At 32.5% G+C, this 17,406-nt stretch overlaps 1 protein-coding gene across 2 annotated transcripts in view; it reads right to left on the bottom strand.

Moving 5' to 3' along the window:
• The window catches only part of LOC138715207 (neprilysin-4-like), a 70,897-nt gene that overhangs the window by 51,420 nt on the left and 2,071 nt on the right, over window positions 1-17,406 (bottom strand). The window contains exons 1-3 of one of the 2 annotated variants that reach the window (XM_069847858.1): window positions 9,054-10,012; window positions 6,359-6,457; window positions 1,370-1,551 (exon numbers count right to left, since the gene is read on the bottom strand). In XM_069847858.1, coding sequence (XP_069703959.1) covers window positions 1,370-1,551; window positions 6,359-6,447 — 271 coding nt within the window. In that variant the 5' untranslated portion in view covers window positions 6,448-6,457; window positions 9,054-10,012. Of the gene's footprint in view, window positions 1-1,369; window positions 1,552-6,358; window positions 6,458-9,053; window positions 10,013-17,406 lie in introns of those variants that run through there. The other variant, XM_069847857.1, reaches the window with a different exon arrangement.

Genomic DNA, 17,406 nt, shown 5'->3' with positions numbered 1-17,406 from the left:
AACACCTCAAAATCTGTGCTTCAGTGGCTGGCCATGATAATATCTTTGAAAAATATTGGAGTGCAAGAGGTCAAATGACTTTATTGTCAAACGCCTGGCATTAGAAAACAACAACAACATTTATATTGATTAATAAATTTAAATTTAACACAGTAAAGTTGTTTATTTAACAAAATAACAAATCATAAGTGATAAACAAATGTTAAACTTGTGTAATCAAGAAGTATATAAATTGCGAAACATATGTATTAGAAAAGTTGTAATTTGTTGCCATTTACATGAGAATACAGAGGAGACATCTGTGTACCATTGATGCTCTGGTATTACTAAAAATGACAAATGTTTCGTGAATAATCGCTGCAGCTACAGCTATGCAAGCAGTTAGTTCTTCTAGCATCTATCAGAGTGTCAAAGATTAGACATTTTAACTCTTCCCACAAAAAATAATCCATACAGGTGAAATCGGGCGACCGAGGTGACCAAGTTACAGGCGCATCTCTGCTAATACAATCTTGGAATGTTGCGGTCAGAAAGTCCCTGGCATCTAAGGAAAAGTGTGCAGGTGCGACCCAACTTATAAGATTCCTTAACAGGAAAATGGTGTCTCTGCCGGACTGTTGTCATATAGGGAAACTGTTCCTCTTTACTTCCGCAATCATCCCTGAGCCGTTGTAAATGAACTAATTTAGCATTCTGTATAAATACAATAAAAGCATAGAATGAAGAATGAAAGAAGATAAAGAAATAAAGAAAGAAATTCTCCTTAGTAACGGAAAATATACTGGTAATTACTAAACAAACCACTGGACAAAGAAAGAAACAGTTACAGAAAAGAAGAAATAAGAAAGAAAAGAATAAGCAACGAAACAAAGAAAAAGAATGAAAGAAAACTAGCGTAAGTATTGCCATCTTGAGAATAGACTACAGTGGACTATAGTGGACTTTATGTTGTCAGCAAACAGCTGGATACATTAAGAAGATTAATTGCCATCTTGAAATAAAATATGTTTAGACGATGTGAAATTGTTGATTTATTGAGCTTTCTTGCACAAAATGTTTGGTTCCAATTTTCTTCAACTGCAATATTACTTCCTTTACGGTACTATATTTTCCATACATTCAGAAATAACCAGTATATTTTTTTGTAGAAAAAAAGAAAGAGAACCACTGAGTTGGAAACAAATCTATAACTTTACTGTTCAATGGCATGCAATTTACTATAATGTTAAAGTTATGAACAGCATATGGTTTAAAATCTACTTACTGATACATCTGTATGAATTGCGTAATAATGTTCTACTATTACAACAAGGAAACATTAATATAAACTAAAGTACACAATTCAATGGTAAATTCTAGGAATTATTACCACGCATGGTTGGAAAGTCTGGCTTCTGTAAGTCAGCACTGGACTTATTCACATGCATATGTGATACTAATCCCAGAACAAATCCCACAGGAAGTATCAGGAGAAGTAATGTTAACAACATCATTCTTATTCTTCGCTTCTGCTGCCACTCAGCCTCCTCCCTTCCACTGCACAGATGCCATCTAGAAGGAAAGTAAATCCATAAATGCATGTCATTTAATGAATAAAAATAACATATAAGTGAGAAAAAAACTTATGGTAGAGCAATTTTTACAATAAAAACGTTAAAGTGTACATACACATCAAATAGAAAAATTGATCGGACAAATTTTTACTTTCACTGAATGTTTCTCATAATACTAGGCAGATGTTGAACATAAGTGACAAAAGCATTATAGGTACTGGTAAGAAGTTTGACACTGATGACTAAAAATATAAAAAGAGATTGCAAGCAGATATTTTTATGATTTGTATTGGAAGTTACAAGAAATTAGATTCCGGTTCTAAGACATTGAACAAATATGGCACTAAAATTGAATAAATTTATCTTATGCGGTAAAACAGATAATTACAGGGAACAATTATTACTAGACAATATAAAAGAATTAATGTAAAACGACATTCGAAACATAGGTAGCCTATTCAGTCGCTGTTAGTGGTGATACCATAATTTAAATATTACATGCACTCAGACAAAATGTCCCATGCCGTAGTGTCGTGGTCTAAGGCATCCTTTCTAGGACTCGCGTTGCGGAATGCGCGCTGATTCGAGTCCTCATGGAGGAAGAAATTTTCTCATAAAATTTCGGGCCAGTGTATGGGACTGGTGCTCACCCAGCATCGTGATGCACTTGGGGTGCTACGATAGGTAGTGAAATCCGGTTATGCAAAACAGCTATAACGGCTGGGGGGGCTCATCATGCTAACTACACGATACCTCCATGCTGGTTGGATGATCGTCCACCTCTGCTTCAGCATGTGGCTGTGAGGCCAGCAGCGAGCTGGTCAGACTTGGTCCTTCGTTGGCTGTAGCACCACAGATTATTATTATTATTATTATTATTATTATTATTATTATTATTATTATTATTATCATTACTCAGACAAAATATTGTAACCAGGAAGAAAATGACACGTACGAACTACTTCGCGTGAAAAGCATTATAGTTAATATAAATTGTAGAAACAGACATACTGGTACATACCATATTCGTAATGTTGATTAGATTGCTGAGTTGAATTACTTATTACTATGAAGAAAGTTTATATACATACCCAATAATATATGATTCAGTAAATTAATTATGTTACTTGTCAACATAATAAATCTTGACATATAAGTTATAGCTGCTACCTTAACTTTGATTGTTATGGTTGTATGTCTTGAAACACCTGTACTGGTATATTAGCGTTTTTCAGTCTTTTTCAACATGAGCCATATTAAAGGTGCAATTTAAAATTCCGCAGCACACTCATATAATCTAAACCAGTGGTTTCCAACCAGAGGTGAAATCCTCCCTAGGAGGATTTTTTAGAGTTTTAGGAGGGAACGAGGACCATAAAATACAAATAAATCAGATAAATCTATCGTCTATCATCACTGAGAAAAGCGACAGATTCTTCAGACAAAGTTCTTCTTTCAGTTCATAAACCCTTGACAGTATGCGACCCATGATAACCACCTAACTTCTGTGTGAAAAGCAGCTGAGTGTAGCTATTTAGAATCCATTGCAGATCAAAGATCTGAAAATAATCTGGCTTTTAGTGGCTTTCCCTTTATGCAAGCAAACATTTTTATCACTAGCTACAATACTTCTGTAAACTCAGGAACTAATGACTTTGAAACAAGTGCTTCTCTATGGAGAAAACAATGTGCAAATATTATTTCAGGATTAATTTGCTTTGCTAAGGCCAAAAATTCTTTTACACAACCTGAAATAGAAGGTACTTTACAATTACTCTAACATGATAAACCTGCAGCAACAAAATAATAATTTACTAAATCGAAGACATCTTCTCCTTTTGTCGTTTGGGAGAGCTCTTTACAAAATAAAAACTGTTCTATGAGTCTATGTCGCTTTCGTCATAAATGAATCTGACAAATATTATCAACTGTGCTTTACTTGTGATGTCAGTTGACTCGTCTAAGTGCACAGGAAAATATTAAGCCTGATGAAGTGCTTCGGCAACTTGAGACTCAATATTTTTAGACATATTTTTAATTCGCCTACTAATTAGTGTTGTCTGGGAATTTTCATTACATGTTTTTTAATATCTTCGCCAAACATTATTTTTACAATTTTTCAGCATGCAGATAAAATTGCAGATTCAACAGCTGTATAGGTTTCATTGTTTGAGTTAATATTTCAGCCACAGCATAGCTAGTTTCTTGTGATTAATCGGATGGACAAAACATTAATGCGCCAATACACTGAACAACTGTCACTCTGGCACCAAATGCATCTCACTGCCAAAAGATTTTTTGAGGTAAGGGAGCATTTCCTGGAGAAAGTGAATGTAAATGTCACCATTTTTTTAGTTGGTTATTTAACAACGCTAGTAGATAATATTTGGCGAGATAAGGCTGAAGATTCGCATAGATTAGGATGTTATTCAATCGATGGCAGATACAACTAAGATGAAAACTCCGAACATGTAAGTCGAAGTAAATTACAGAACATTCTTGGTAATTCATTATGGGCCGTATTCATAGACATTCTTAGTGCGGGCTTTCAGTAGATGATCAGTGAACTAACATTTTTTGTATTCATAAACCAGTGTTAGCAATATGATATGATATGAATCCTGTTTAGCACGCTCGTAGCGTGGGCTAGTGAAATGTCTATGAATAGCACCCTATGTGATAAAGTGTTTATAAGGAGATAAGAAAAGAAGGCTATTATATACAATACAGATGTGTATGGTATACGCTGCAAAAACTTATAACAGTGGTACACTCTGTACAATAGATAGCTGGAGAATGTAGTCACTCAAGGTCACATGCTCTTTGTTTCTCATGTGGTTGGACTGTAGGGAGAGGGAACAGGCTATGGCTTGTTTAAATTCTCAAGCTATCCACTGTGCTGTTACTACAGCACAATACGCCAAACAAAAATATTTAATGAAGTTTTATTTCTATCTTGTGCTTTACTTTCGTATGAATGTGATCAAATAAAACCTGCTTGAGCCGATTTATAAATGTACGGTATTTAATAAGGTACAGTACCTACATAAAAAGTATGAGAGTTAAGGAAAGATCAATGTTTAAGGATATATACATGCAGTAGGTTTCCTTACAAGAACTTTCCCTAGTCATTCACACTAGTGTCCCAGTGTGTGGGGCAGGGGCGTATTTTGCGGGCTACCGGCGGTAGCCCAAGGAAATTACAAAAGAAAAAGTTTATAATATAACATAATGTAATAATTTTGTATTATTAGTTTTACCATAGTAATTAAAATTAAAGTAATTGTTAGATATATTTTGTGTAATAATAGGGTCAGCGGTAGCCCAAACCCTTTAACCAGTATACGCCACTGGTGTGGGGAACCATCGGATCATGTCAGCTGGATATATGCCTACAATAGGTTTCCTTATACTAAATCTCCAATGGCATTCACACAGGTGTCCCATTGTGTGAGAAGGTGTCAGCGAAAAAAGACCATGGCTGTTCCTTGAACTATTTCAGCTCTGTGACCTTCACTTCATCATCTGATAAGAATCTATGCCACTTTAGAGACTTCTTTAAGGGTCCGAACAATATTTAAAATATTCATAAGACTTGTGTTACTCAACCAATGACAGATACAACTAAGATGAAAAGTTCGAACATGTAGGGTTAAAAAATTACGAAAAAAGAAAAGAAAGCTATATGAATCGTGAATTACAGAAAACTCACACGTCCATTTGAGTAAATTTTTCAGGAGACACCAAAACTGATTATTTAGAAATTATAAATTACTATTTTTTTTATTAAAGCATAACTTAATAATAAGATGTAGTATTTGACATACAGGAACTTGAATGTTTTTCTTCAGTATTTTACTGGAAAAAAATCTGAATTGCCTAGACATGTGGGGTTTCTGCAATTCATGGGTGGTAACAATTATTTTATTCCTTTAAAACAATTTATAGTTGAAGAATATGGAAAATGAAATTTCTGTATCTTCTAAATTACTTCAAATGCATATTTAAGTCACAAAACTAAAAAAGTACACAAACATGCAAAAATGGAAAATTATATGTTTGGTATATTTAATTTCTCAAATTCCTTAAAAAAGGAAAAAAAATAATTAAAAATTCCACATGTCCTGGACCTGTAATTCAGCAATTCACTGTAACTTAGTGCTGCAGTAAAATGTACACCGAGCACTGTACACACTATACATGTAGGGTTTCTGCACCACATGAAAGGTCTATGTATGAATATTACAACCATATGAAAAATTGAACTTGAAAAAAAAAAATGTGTCTTGTTAGTTTTCTGCAATTCATGATTCATATGCAATACAGGTGTGTACGAAAATTGGCGATCATTTTGGATAAGGTACCATGTTCTTTAACTGTGTTATTCTTGGTTCTTGTTCTTGCAAGACGGACATCACATGGTATTTTTTACTGGACGCTAATGGAACTGATGCTAATAAGCAGGTCACTGATTCCATTCGAATTTATAATCTTTGGACAGCAACAGTGAACGAACTACTGGCAAAATTAAGAAATTAATGAGATGGACTCATTCTTCGAGGAAGCACTCTGACGTAAGTTCGAATCCCTTTGGACTGAGTTCAAGACTGGTTTTTCGCCTAGGTTTTCCCAAACTGTAAGGCAAAATGTCAGGTAATCCCATGACAAATCCTTGTGTTCCTTTCGTCAAATACTATCTCGTTATTACCAATTGCTATTATGAATAATTTTTAAAATTTAATTAAAATCTTCATAAAAATCCTGATAAACTATTTAATTAAAACTATTTGTTTACATAAACTTACTTTAATCTCCCTGAGTCTTTAGATATTGCTAGTCGACAGCTGGGACAACTGTTACTTCTTTCTTCTTCATCGGAATAACTCTTCATCATGGTATGTAACCTGTAAATAACACTCTTATTTAGAGACTCTAAATAAAAGAATAACTTGATGGAATTGTTTTCTTGGAATAGATCGTTATTTAAATTGTATCAGTTCGTTGCCCATGTTTCATTATGACAGTTATAAATGATTTAGCACTGAGAGGGGACCTTCAATAGAATGTGATCTCTGTTTCTAGTTCATAAATGATGAATGGTTAATACTGAGAACTTTTCCTACGTGCACAGTCTATACACAGAATTATTCCGTGATATATTTATAGCATAATATGTACCAGTACCGATACATTGTAAAAGTTACTGAACAGCATGTTCTTACACTACACGTTAAAAATTGGAGTACCTACATTCTTAAAGCCTCTACTGCATAAATACTTTTGTGATTTGCATAGGCCTACATTGTACGATGGTACAAAACATTGAAATGCAAGATTTTCGGGTTAGTACTTTTAAGGCATTATTATTTATATGATAATTTATGTAATAAAAAAGTGACAGGGAATTCATAGGATCCTTTTAGTTGCATGAAACATTTCTGCTCTCGGTTGGGTGTTATTGTGATGTCTACTGTAGATTTTTAATGAATTAGTTTTTATTTATAAGAATTGTAAATATGATTGACAGTGAAATAAATTTAATGCCATTTAACATGGACATTACGACGAAGTGAAGAGAAGCGACTAGAAGCATTGAAACATAGGTACCAGTAGCAGTATGGAGAAGAATGGAGCATGTGAAGTAGACAGACAGAATAAGGAATGAAGCTATGTTGGAAAGAGTGAGTGAAGAAAAAATGATGCTGAAGCTGATCAAAAAAGGAATTGAGAAGAAACTGCCTACTGAAGGATGCACTGGAAGGAATGGTGAACTGGAGAAAAGTTCGGGGTAAAAGAGTGGAAAGAGTGGGTGAAGAAAAAATGATGCTGAAGCTGATCAGAAAGAGAAAAAGGAATTGAGAAGAAACTGCCTACTGAAGGATGCACTGGAAGGAATGGTGAATGGAAGAAAAGTTCAGGGCAGAAGAAGATATCAGATGATAGACGACATTAAGGTATATGGATCATATGTGGAGACTAAGAGAAAGACAGAAAGATAGAAAAAATGCTGAGTTTGCAGTAAAAGACCTGCCCTTGGACAGGAAACTATGAATGAATGAATATGTATTGTATTGGTTATTTTTCCTTTATTTCTTTATTGAATATATACTATAAAAAGTGATCCAAAACAACATCGATAATGCTTAGTATGTTGTAAGGGACGGCAAACTGATCATTTTCCGAGGATGCATGGTGTGGGGTCTAGAGAATTTGTAAATTAAAATTTGAAACACAGAATTTCAGTGGAAAAGTATAAATATAATTCTCCTTGCTGTATTTCACAGAAACAAGAGGAGTCTTGAAAGAATAATTAAACTGGCTTGTTAGTAGTAGAAACCCAAGAGGTAGCTGCCCTTAATTTAGGGTTGCCATAAAATACAGTACCAGTACAAAATATTAATATAATGATATAGGTATTGTATATAAATATAAAAAACCGTGTTATTCTTGGTTCTTGTTCTTGCAAGAGAGATGTCACATCAAATACCATGTATGTATTACAACCATGCAGTATATATTGTAATGTAAGTTTGTATACATTCAACAGACTTCCTCGGTATAAATTTGTAAAATATTTATTAAAATGTTACGCCATTTATAACAATACTAATTTTAGAAACAAGTTGAAAATAAATACCTATCTCAGTGCCCACTATGACTACCATATACCTTTCGATTATTCATATTGGTCTTAATAAATATGGTTGTTTTACGTATTTAGAAGCATTTGAAGATGTCTAAAGGCTGGTAAATAATTGCTTAAACTAAATAACTGTTAAATAAAATAATTGCACCTGATTTAGCTTGAGAGGGATTTTTGTAGTTTTATTTAATTAATTAATTTATTTTATCTATGATATGTATTTATTTTGACTGCTTTCATATTTCCATTATTTGCATACAATAACAAATTTACCGATGTCTGGTTAAAAATACTGCAAATATTATATTGATGTCACTTGTAAAATTACAATAATGAAATGATCTTATAAATAGCATTCCAAACTATTACCTAATTAATTACTCAGTCATTTCACTGTTTTTGCAACTATAAATCTTCAAATTAATCATTATAAATTATAATATAAACTGAAAAAAATTCTTCTTATGCAAACAAACAGTAACTGAAGAAAGATTTATCTGTAAATTATATTATTGAAAACCAAGTGATCGATATCAGAATACTGGTAAGCACTGAGATATTGTAAAAATTAAATTAAACACCTGAATTAAGTATATCAATATTTATAATATTTTAATTACCTCAACTTTCATTTTATATGATTGATAATTATGTAATATACATCATCCATCATGTATATGAGGCCTCTTATAAGAGAAGTTCGGATAAAAATCTCCTGATTATAAATTATATTATTTTTATTAAATTCAAATTGATTACTATTATTGTCATACACAATATATTTTTCTTTATTTTCTCACCAGGAAGTTCCTAATCTTAGTTACTAACTTTGTGAGGTTATTCTATTATATACATACCGTTTTAAAACTCATTTATGAATAAAAATCACACACTCCTTAACTTCAAATGTTTTTCCACCAAAATGTAAGTCGTCACATATTTTTGGACTCTGGTGGGGAGGGCATAGATGTGATCTCACACACACACACCACATTAAATTACTATGACCTAGATATTTAGAGCCTTGGTGATTGATTTAGCCTTGAGTGAAAGTGTTGAAGACAACTTTCAGAGCATTCTTTTTATTCAAGTGGTCCAAAGTACAATAAGAGTCAACAGCTTGACGAACAATCATAAACTGACTTCTGTCACTAAGCATATGAACTTATTAAATGCATTTTTCTGCAGAAAAATTATCAAGTGTCAATGCTAATTACAAGCAATTACTGTAAGGAACAGACATAAAATTATTGTTATCATCGACTTCAATCAGAGACGATATCTGCAATTGCTGGTTATGCTTTAATCAAATGAGATATTTCAGTCTTGACCTGAGATTCTGTCCTCTGTTAAAACTGCAAAACAAAACAAAAAAAGTTAAAAACATATGTTCAACTTGATGTGAACTACAACACTATCTAAATTTTTTACAAATAACCATAAGCATGTAATAATATTAATAGTCATTAACAAGGACGCATGGTGTCATTCAACAGTTTAGTATTGTGGGTCAAGGTTCTGGGAATCGTTGTTTTTCACTATGCTCAGTTTCTACTTTAAGGAAAAGGTCACTAGCTTTTTTTCATGAATTTTTAAAATGTGTCATTTAAAAACATATTTTGTTTACAATGTGTGTTCATTCTTGAAATTCGATTATTTACTTATCCATCCATGAATCTTGGGAGCCGACATTCGATTCTCGAATGATAAAAGGAGTTTATTTCTCTGTCTTAAATAGCTGGGCATTGATCCTTTATCTACAGCCTATTGCGAATATTTAGGCTGTGATTATTCGTAACACTGACATGACCCAAGAACACACTAATCCTTACTGGAAAAATGAACAAAATGGTTTGTCACTTATTTACTAATTTACCGATTTATTTTGTTAATAATAATAATAATAATAATAATAATAATAATAATACTAATAATAATAATAATAATAATATTAAGAGGGGGCAAAGGATAATTGGATTTCCCAGTCTCTGATCAGGTCAAAAATCCTGATAGAACTGATATTTAACCCTTACGGTGAAGTCTGGAGGGCTTAATTAGTCAAATCCACTCTCCTCACCTCCACACTGGGGCCCCCTGTGAGCTTTTAAGATGCGAAAGCGAGAGTGGTGTGCGGAAAGCAATGGGAAGCTACCACATCTATGTTTCCTAAGAAAAACTGCAAACATGCATTATGAGTCTTTTCAAGTTCAGGGTAGAAGAAAACATCAGATATCAGATGATAGACGACATTAAGATACATAGATCTTATGTGGAAACTAAAAGGATGGCAGAGAATGGGGAAAGATTGGATAATAATAATAATAATAATAATAATAATAATAATAATAATAATAATAATAAGTAAAAAATAGCAACCAACGACGGAAGTGAAACCAATACAGTAGGCTTATACATTAGTATTGCAACAGGGTTCCGAACATTAGGTCTAGCTGCTCGTATTATTTATGCAAAATAAAAAGAAAAGTAATTTCTTTAATGGCTTTATATTTATTACAGATTTATTTATAGTTGGTTCAAACTTTATTATTTTTAACATTTTTTTTCATATGCTGTTCCTTAGGCTACCGGTATCCAAAAAATTCTGAAATATCAACTAAATGGAGAAGAACGTATACTGCTAGAAAAATTTTCTAGCACAAACAACAATGATGCTACAATTTACCAGCAGATAATGCATGGAAGAAGAAGGTAGGTGAAAGTAGAACAACATTAATAATTCACTTATCAATAAATGCATTTTTCTGTTTGTAGAGATAGTACATTATCATAACATGTGTTTTCTCCTTAGACAATAAAATTCAATTCTCATTTCCGATAAACAGTTTTCTTTTCTTTTTTTTTTCATTCTTAGATACACTCTTTTAACACTTGTCTAATCACTGAATAAGTAATAATTGCTTTACTGTGTTAATATTACGGTAAATTACCTGGCTGACTAGTTTCGACATGGTGTCCGTCATTCTTCAAAGCCTAGCGAAGTCCAGCACTATCTTCTGATTTCCTGTTGTGGTGGGTGTGTTCATGATTGTGTCGAAAAGGGTGTGTGTTTTGAAATTCAATTGAGTGTTCAAAATGTGTTGTGGGTGTGTTTTTGTGTGTTTGTAAATTTCATATTGTTCTAGAGTGTCAAGTTTCTGGTTTTTTGACTGAATGTGTAGTAGTTTCATGTTTGAACACATCACAAACTCCAATGATAACTACAGTAACATAGACACTAACATGAAAACATGGAACTTTATGCACTAAAAAAACCTGAAAATATGCATGCAACTATGCAGTAAAAACTGTTGAAATATGAGCTAATAATAATATAATGTAAATGAAAATAATTTGAAGTCCCAGTAACTATAATTTTTATTAAATCTTATCTTTTTCTGTAAATGTATTAATTATTGATTTTACATATATATTTTAATTGGTACATTTTTAACTTTCTAACTTTCCCACTTTTTTTTAAACTTCCTTTTCCTTTCACATAATTATTATGGCAGTAAACAACCAACGATTTCCCCAGGCTCTCTACTGTGAAACTTCTTCTCTTATCTGTCAGAATTAGCTGAAATGCCGAGAATGATCTTTCGACATCATATGATATGGCAAGTGACTTCATTATTGCTACATAAAATACAAAATAAATATTAGTCAAGTAGCACATACGTTTGAGCAAGCTCGTGTTCTGAGGCGGTTCCTATGAATAACTATTTTGTACTGCAGGACATAACAAAGATTCAATAAAATTACAAAACCAATACAATTATTACTAAACAGGGATAATTACGAATATAAAAATAGAGAATCAAGTCAAGAACATAATATAAGTTGAAATGAATAAATAGTATATTGAAATTAAAAAAGAAAAATGGAAATGGCAACTAAATAATTTGCTTAACTTTTTTCTTAAATTTATTAAACTCAACATAATCTAGGCTAGGATTTATTATCAAAATAAATTTGTATTTTTGAATGACATCTGTAGCTCTGGCTCTGATTTATTCCAGTGGTTGTGTAACATTTAGGTTCAGGTAATGTCAAATTTCTTCTGGTAGGATAAACATGTTCTTCTTTATATTTCAGACAATTTTTATGGTAACATTTTAATAATGTATATTTATATATTTGTTAAATTTGGAAAATATTAAAATTGGAATAAATCAAATTCAATTAATTTAATTTTAAAATACGTATACACTCTTGCAGTAAATATGTAACCGTTATAAAACACAACACAATATAATAAACTGCACTTATTCTTTGCTGAATCACTGCATGTCATTACTGGCTATCAAGGACAGATAATAGACTAGCAGAGCTAATTTCGGGAGACAGAGATTCACCAACCATGCAGCTTTCACATGGTGATCTCTATCTCTCTTTTTCTCATTCCCTCTCTCTTGGCACATAAACAAAAAGGGCTAATACCAGAAGGATAACATAAATACAAGTCAAGAGTAATGAAATAAGTTAAGCATTAGGATAATCAATAGCCATGCAGATAAAGGAAGGCGAACTCGTGAGAATAGTCAGTCGAATCAGCATCTTTGGTGGTTAGTCATAAAACAGGGATGTATTTTTTTTTTTTTTTTTTTTTTTTTTTTAGGCTATCATTAGTCTCTAAACACACACCTTCATCTCAAACAGCAGAAATAACTAACATGCTCTCTCAATTAATATCACTCAATAAAAGAATTGTATTCCAATGGATACCATCCCATTGTGGAATCCTGGGAAACGAGAATGCGGATGCTTTAGCAAAGAAGGGCAGCACTGCTACTTACAGACCTGTTACTAAATCCACGTATTACTCTGTGAAAAGATTTATTAAATCTACATACTTAGACTTCAACAAACAAAATTTGATAACACAATCTCAAGGGAAGAAATGGAATTCTCTACATCATAATCCACAGTTAATTCCCGATTTACCACGAAAATCGTCTGTAGCTGCATTTAGATTGGAACAGGCCATGATTGTTTGGCCAAACACCTGCATAGAATTGGGATATATCAGTCCCCTAATGCCCATTATGCAACTCAAACCAAGAAATGGATTCGGAACACCTCAAAATCTGTGCTTCAGTGGCTGGCCATGATAATATCTTTGAAAAATATTGGAGTGCAAGAGGTCAAATGACTTTATTGTCAAACGCCTGCCATTAGAAAACAACAACAACATAAAACAGGCATGTCCAATTTTGAAAACATACGATACATATGGAAAAATAAATCATGTGGCATATTAGTGTTCTCAGATTCGCTTATTATACTGGTACAGAACAAAAAATCTTGTTCTGTATGGACTCAACATGGGGTATTCAAAATCCTGTATTTATGGACATTGCGTCATACACTGCCAACATGTTTTTATTTTTATAATTACAAAAGACTGAATATTGTTAACAAATGCCAGAAAACAAAATATGATATTCATCACAGATTTGTATGTAGGCCTACTGTAAAATAGGATTTTTTTAAACATGCAATAGAGCAACGGAAACCAGTTTAAGGTGACCGTATATATAAGTTCACAAAATATCAGTGCCTACTTCTACTTAGTAATTTTGTAGAACAAAATTTTTTCAATTAAATTTTTCAAATATGAATCCGAGATATCAATACGCCTTTCAAATTACATTAATTAAATATAATTTATTATTTCAATAGTGCAAGAAAATGTTATGTTTCCCTTAGATCGTACTTTAACAGCTAATAGGGCCTATATGATCTGAAATACTGTGTATAGATTTTTTCTAGTCTTTCTATGTTTTCCTTGAGCTACATGTCGAGATTGTCCCTTATCAGGATTTTTAAAACCTGGCAACCCTAGTAACAGAATAAGTAAGTTTTAATCTAGAGAAGCGCTGTGATTTCTCGCGAATGTAAGCAACAGTGGTAGTGGGGTCGGGGATCTGCTGAGGTTGTCCGGCAGAAACACTGGAAATGCTCACTGGGACTCATTGTATAATAGAAAGTAAAAATATCTCCTAATTGCATACCACTACCGTGAATGCAAAAAGAATAAATGAACAAAGGAAATCTGCAATTGTAGAAAACTCAAGAACTGGAAAAGACCATCCAAAAGTAATAGAAAACAAGGACGCTAATGGCTTCGTTATTAACGAAAAATCCACGTTAAACATAAATCAATCAAACAAATATTTTAAAAAATCATAACTTGTTTAAAGTTTTATTATAGTAAATATTATAAATGACATCTCAAAGCTCAAAGTGAAGGCTTAGAGTCCTACACGTTAATGAAGAATCATCACTGATATTATTGATCTTTTGACGTGTAGTCTAAAAGACTATATTACGATTTTAATGTCAAATTTTTCCAACAGGAGGGTCGCTTTAGTTAAAAAATGGCATATAGCCAAGTGACGCATTACATTGTTCAATTTAAACAAATTGTCACTCTCTTGATGATAATTTACTAATAGTCACACCACGCAATGGCATTAGTACTGTACCGACATTTTTAAGGGCAATTTAATAATATAGAATCTTGTTTCTTAATGTTTGTTCACTTGTTGTTTTCTTTGAAGATCAATGATTCTATAATCAATTTACCAGCCATTAGATAAATAAATAAATAAATATGTTGTTGTTGTTTTCTAATGCCAGGCGTTTGACAATAAAGTCATTTGACCTCTTGCACTCCAATATTTTTCAAAGATATAGGATACAGGATATAAGATCAACGAATCATTACAAAATATAGAAAAACTTAACAAGAGTACCGTAATTTCTCTTTCCATAGGCTTCTCGATTTACTTAATTTACAAGAACTCAGTTTTGCATGGGTATTATTGTTTTTCTCAGTAATTAATTGTAGCAAATACAAGAGAATAGTAAGTATATTATGATATATGCTACGTGTGGTGCAAGTGCATTATCATACAGTGTGTTTCAAATGTCACGCATATTTTCTGCTACAGCAAAAACGAAATGCTTTTCGAAAAACACTCAGAGACGTCAAACAGTACTTATATTTTAAAAGACACTTTTTCACAAAAACAAACCATTCTTCATTGTTGTGCGAGTTGTGACGTCATTGGAAATATTTTTGAATGACATCCTGTATTTTTCTGTATACCACCTGAAAGATTTTATTATTCTCCATAGTTACACAAGCTATCAATTGTTTTATACGACAAACGTTGCTATGGTAACAAAGTAAATAGTTAAAATAAATATGTTACAGAAGCAAATGTTCAATTAATTAAATGTTCAAAATGTTGCCCATTTACGATATGGCAATGTGAAATACGCAGAACAAATTCCTGTTTAACATCTTCAATGACTGCTGGTGGTATTTCTCTACACTCTACTCGTATTCTTCTTTTCAACTCATCAATATCAACAGGCTTCGTAGCAAATACCTTACATTTCGAATAACCCCATAGAAAGCAATCAAGAGGGAAAAAATCCGGCGATCTTGCAGGCCACTCTAGAAATCCTCTTCTTCCGATCCATCTATTAGGAAACACTTCAATCAGATATTACTGTACAGGAGCAGCATAATGAGGAGGAGCCCCATCTTGCTGATACCAGATGAAATCATTAGGTAAGTCTGGATCCTGGAGGTTTGGGTGAAGAACGGCAAGGCTGGTACTAACTCTTGACGCAAAATTCTAAATGCTGGTTCCCATTAAGTGTATCATAAAAAAAAGTAGGGGTCCACAACTCTGTATCCTAGAATTCCTGGCCATACATTTACCTTTTGCACGTGAGTTTCTATCATCCTGCATGAGTTAGTTTCTGACCAGTATCTGCAATTTTGTCTATTCACTTCTCCATTCAGACAAAATGTAGATTCATCAGAGAAAAGCAAGCTTGATATGAAATTGGAGTCTCTATCGCAGAGGTTGTTCATTGCCTCACAGAATTGTCATCTTCTGTCTCTGTTATCTTCCATAAGCTCCTACAAGGGCTGCACTTTATAAGGATGATATTTATTACCGTAAACTGGGGTAAAGAGGATCACATGTGGTAAAGTAGATCATATGTGTATTGCTTAGATAAGTCAGCACCACATGGATCACACATGCAAAGAAAACCTTTCTTCTACAAATGCCACTAAAAATAGTTTTCTTTGAATGTGTGATCCATGTGGCGCTGACTTATCTAACAATACACATATGATCCACTTTACCACATGTGATCCTCTTTACCCCAGTTTATGGTACGATGCAGCAGTCTCCAGATAGTTGTTCTCGATACATCAAATGTAGATTGTTATTCAGTAAGTGAAGAATGTGGATTATCTTTCACTATTATCAAAATGTCTAGCTCCAATTCTTCAGTAGTTGATGATGGTCTACTAGATCTTTGGACATCTCTCACATATCCATTTTCATTGAATTTGTTTCGTATTCTACTCTCTAGATTGATAAATAAGTGGTCGATCTGGATGTGTTTAATTGAAAAGTGCACATACTTCATCTTGTGTACATTTTTTGTCACCATAGCCAAACACCATTAAAATCTCAATTCTCTCACTTTCACTTAATAACATCGTTATTTTCTGTTAATGTCTACAAATAAACTGCTTCCATAACATCAGGAAATTCAACTACCAGTATTTATTTTGTTACCATAGCAATGTCCGTTGTATAAAACAATTGGTAGCTTGTGTAATCATGGAGAATAATAAAATCTTTCAGATGGTATATAGAAAAATACAAAGTGTCATTTAAAAATGTTTCCAATGACGTCACAACTCGCACAACAATGATATCAAGAATGGTTTGTTTTTATAAAAAAAGTGTATTTTAAAATATACTGTTTGACGTGTACGAACGTTTTTCGAAAAACATTTCCATTTAGCTGTAGCAGAAAATATGTGTGACTTTTGAAACGCACTGTATAACAAATCTAACAAATACAAGATAATATTACAATAACTTGTATTATGGTGTGATACGTGTTGGATAAGTGCATTACCATATAACAGAATCGAAGAAAAGTTTAAAAAACGGAACACAATCGGTTTTTTTTTTTTTTTTATATTCTGGTACGCACTTAACATAAAGTAGCATATAATATTTGTTCATGAAGATTGTAGTTTAAATTTAAATAAACACATTTTATAAAGACAGACTATCATGAGAAGAAAGTCAGTAAATACTTCTCTTCTCTCTTTATTAAATAAATTAAATAAAAGGAGTAAATAAATTAATTTATAATTTA

The sequence above is a fragment of the Periplaneta americana genome, chromosome 15 (genome assembly GCF_040183065.1).
Source record: "Periplaneta americana isolate PAMFEO1 chromosome 15, P.americana_PAMFEO1_priV1, whole genome shotgun sequence".
NCBI lineage: Eukaryota > Metazoa > Arthropoda > Insecta > Blattodea > Blattidae > Periplaneta > Periplaneta americana.
This window is presented reverse-complemented; position numbering and strand designations above follow the sequence as displayed.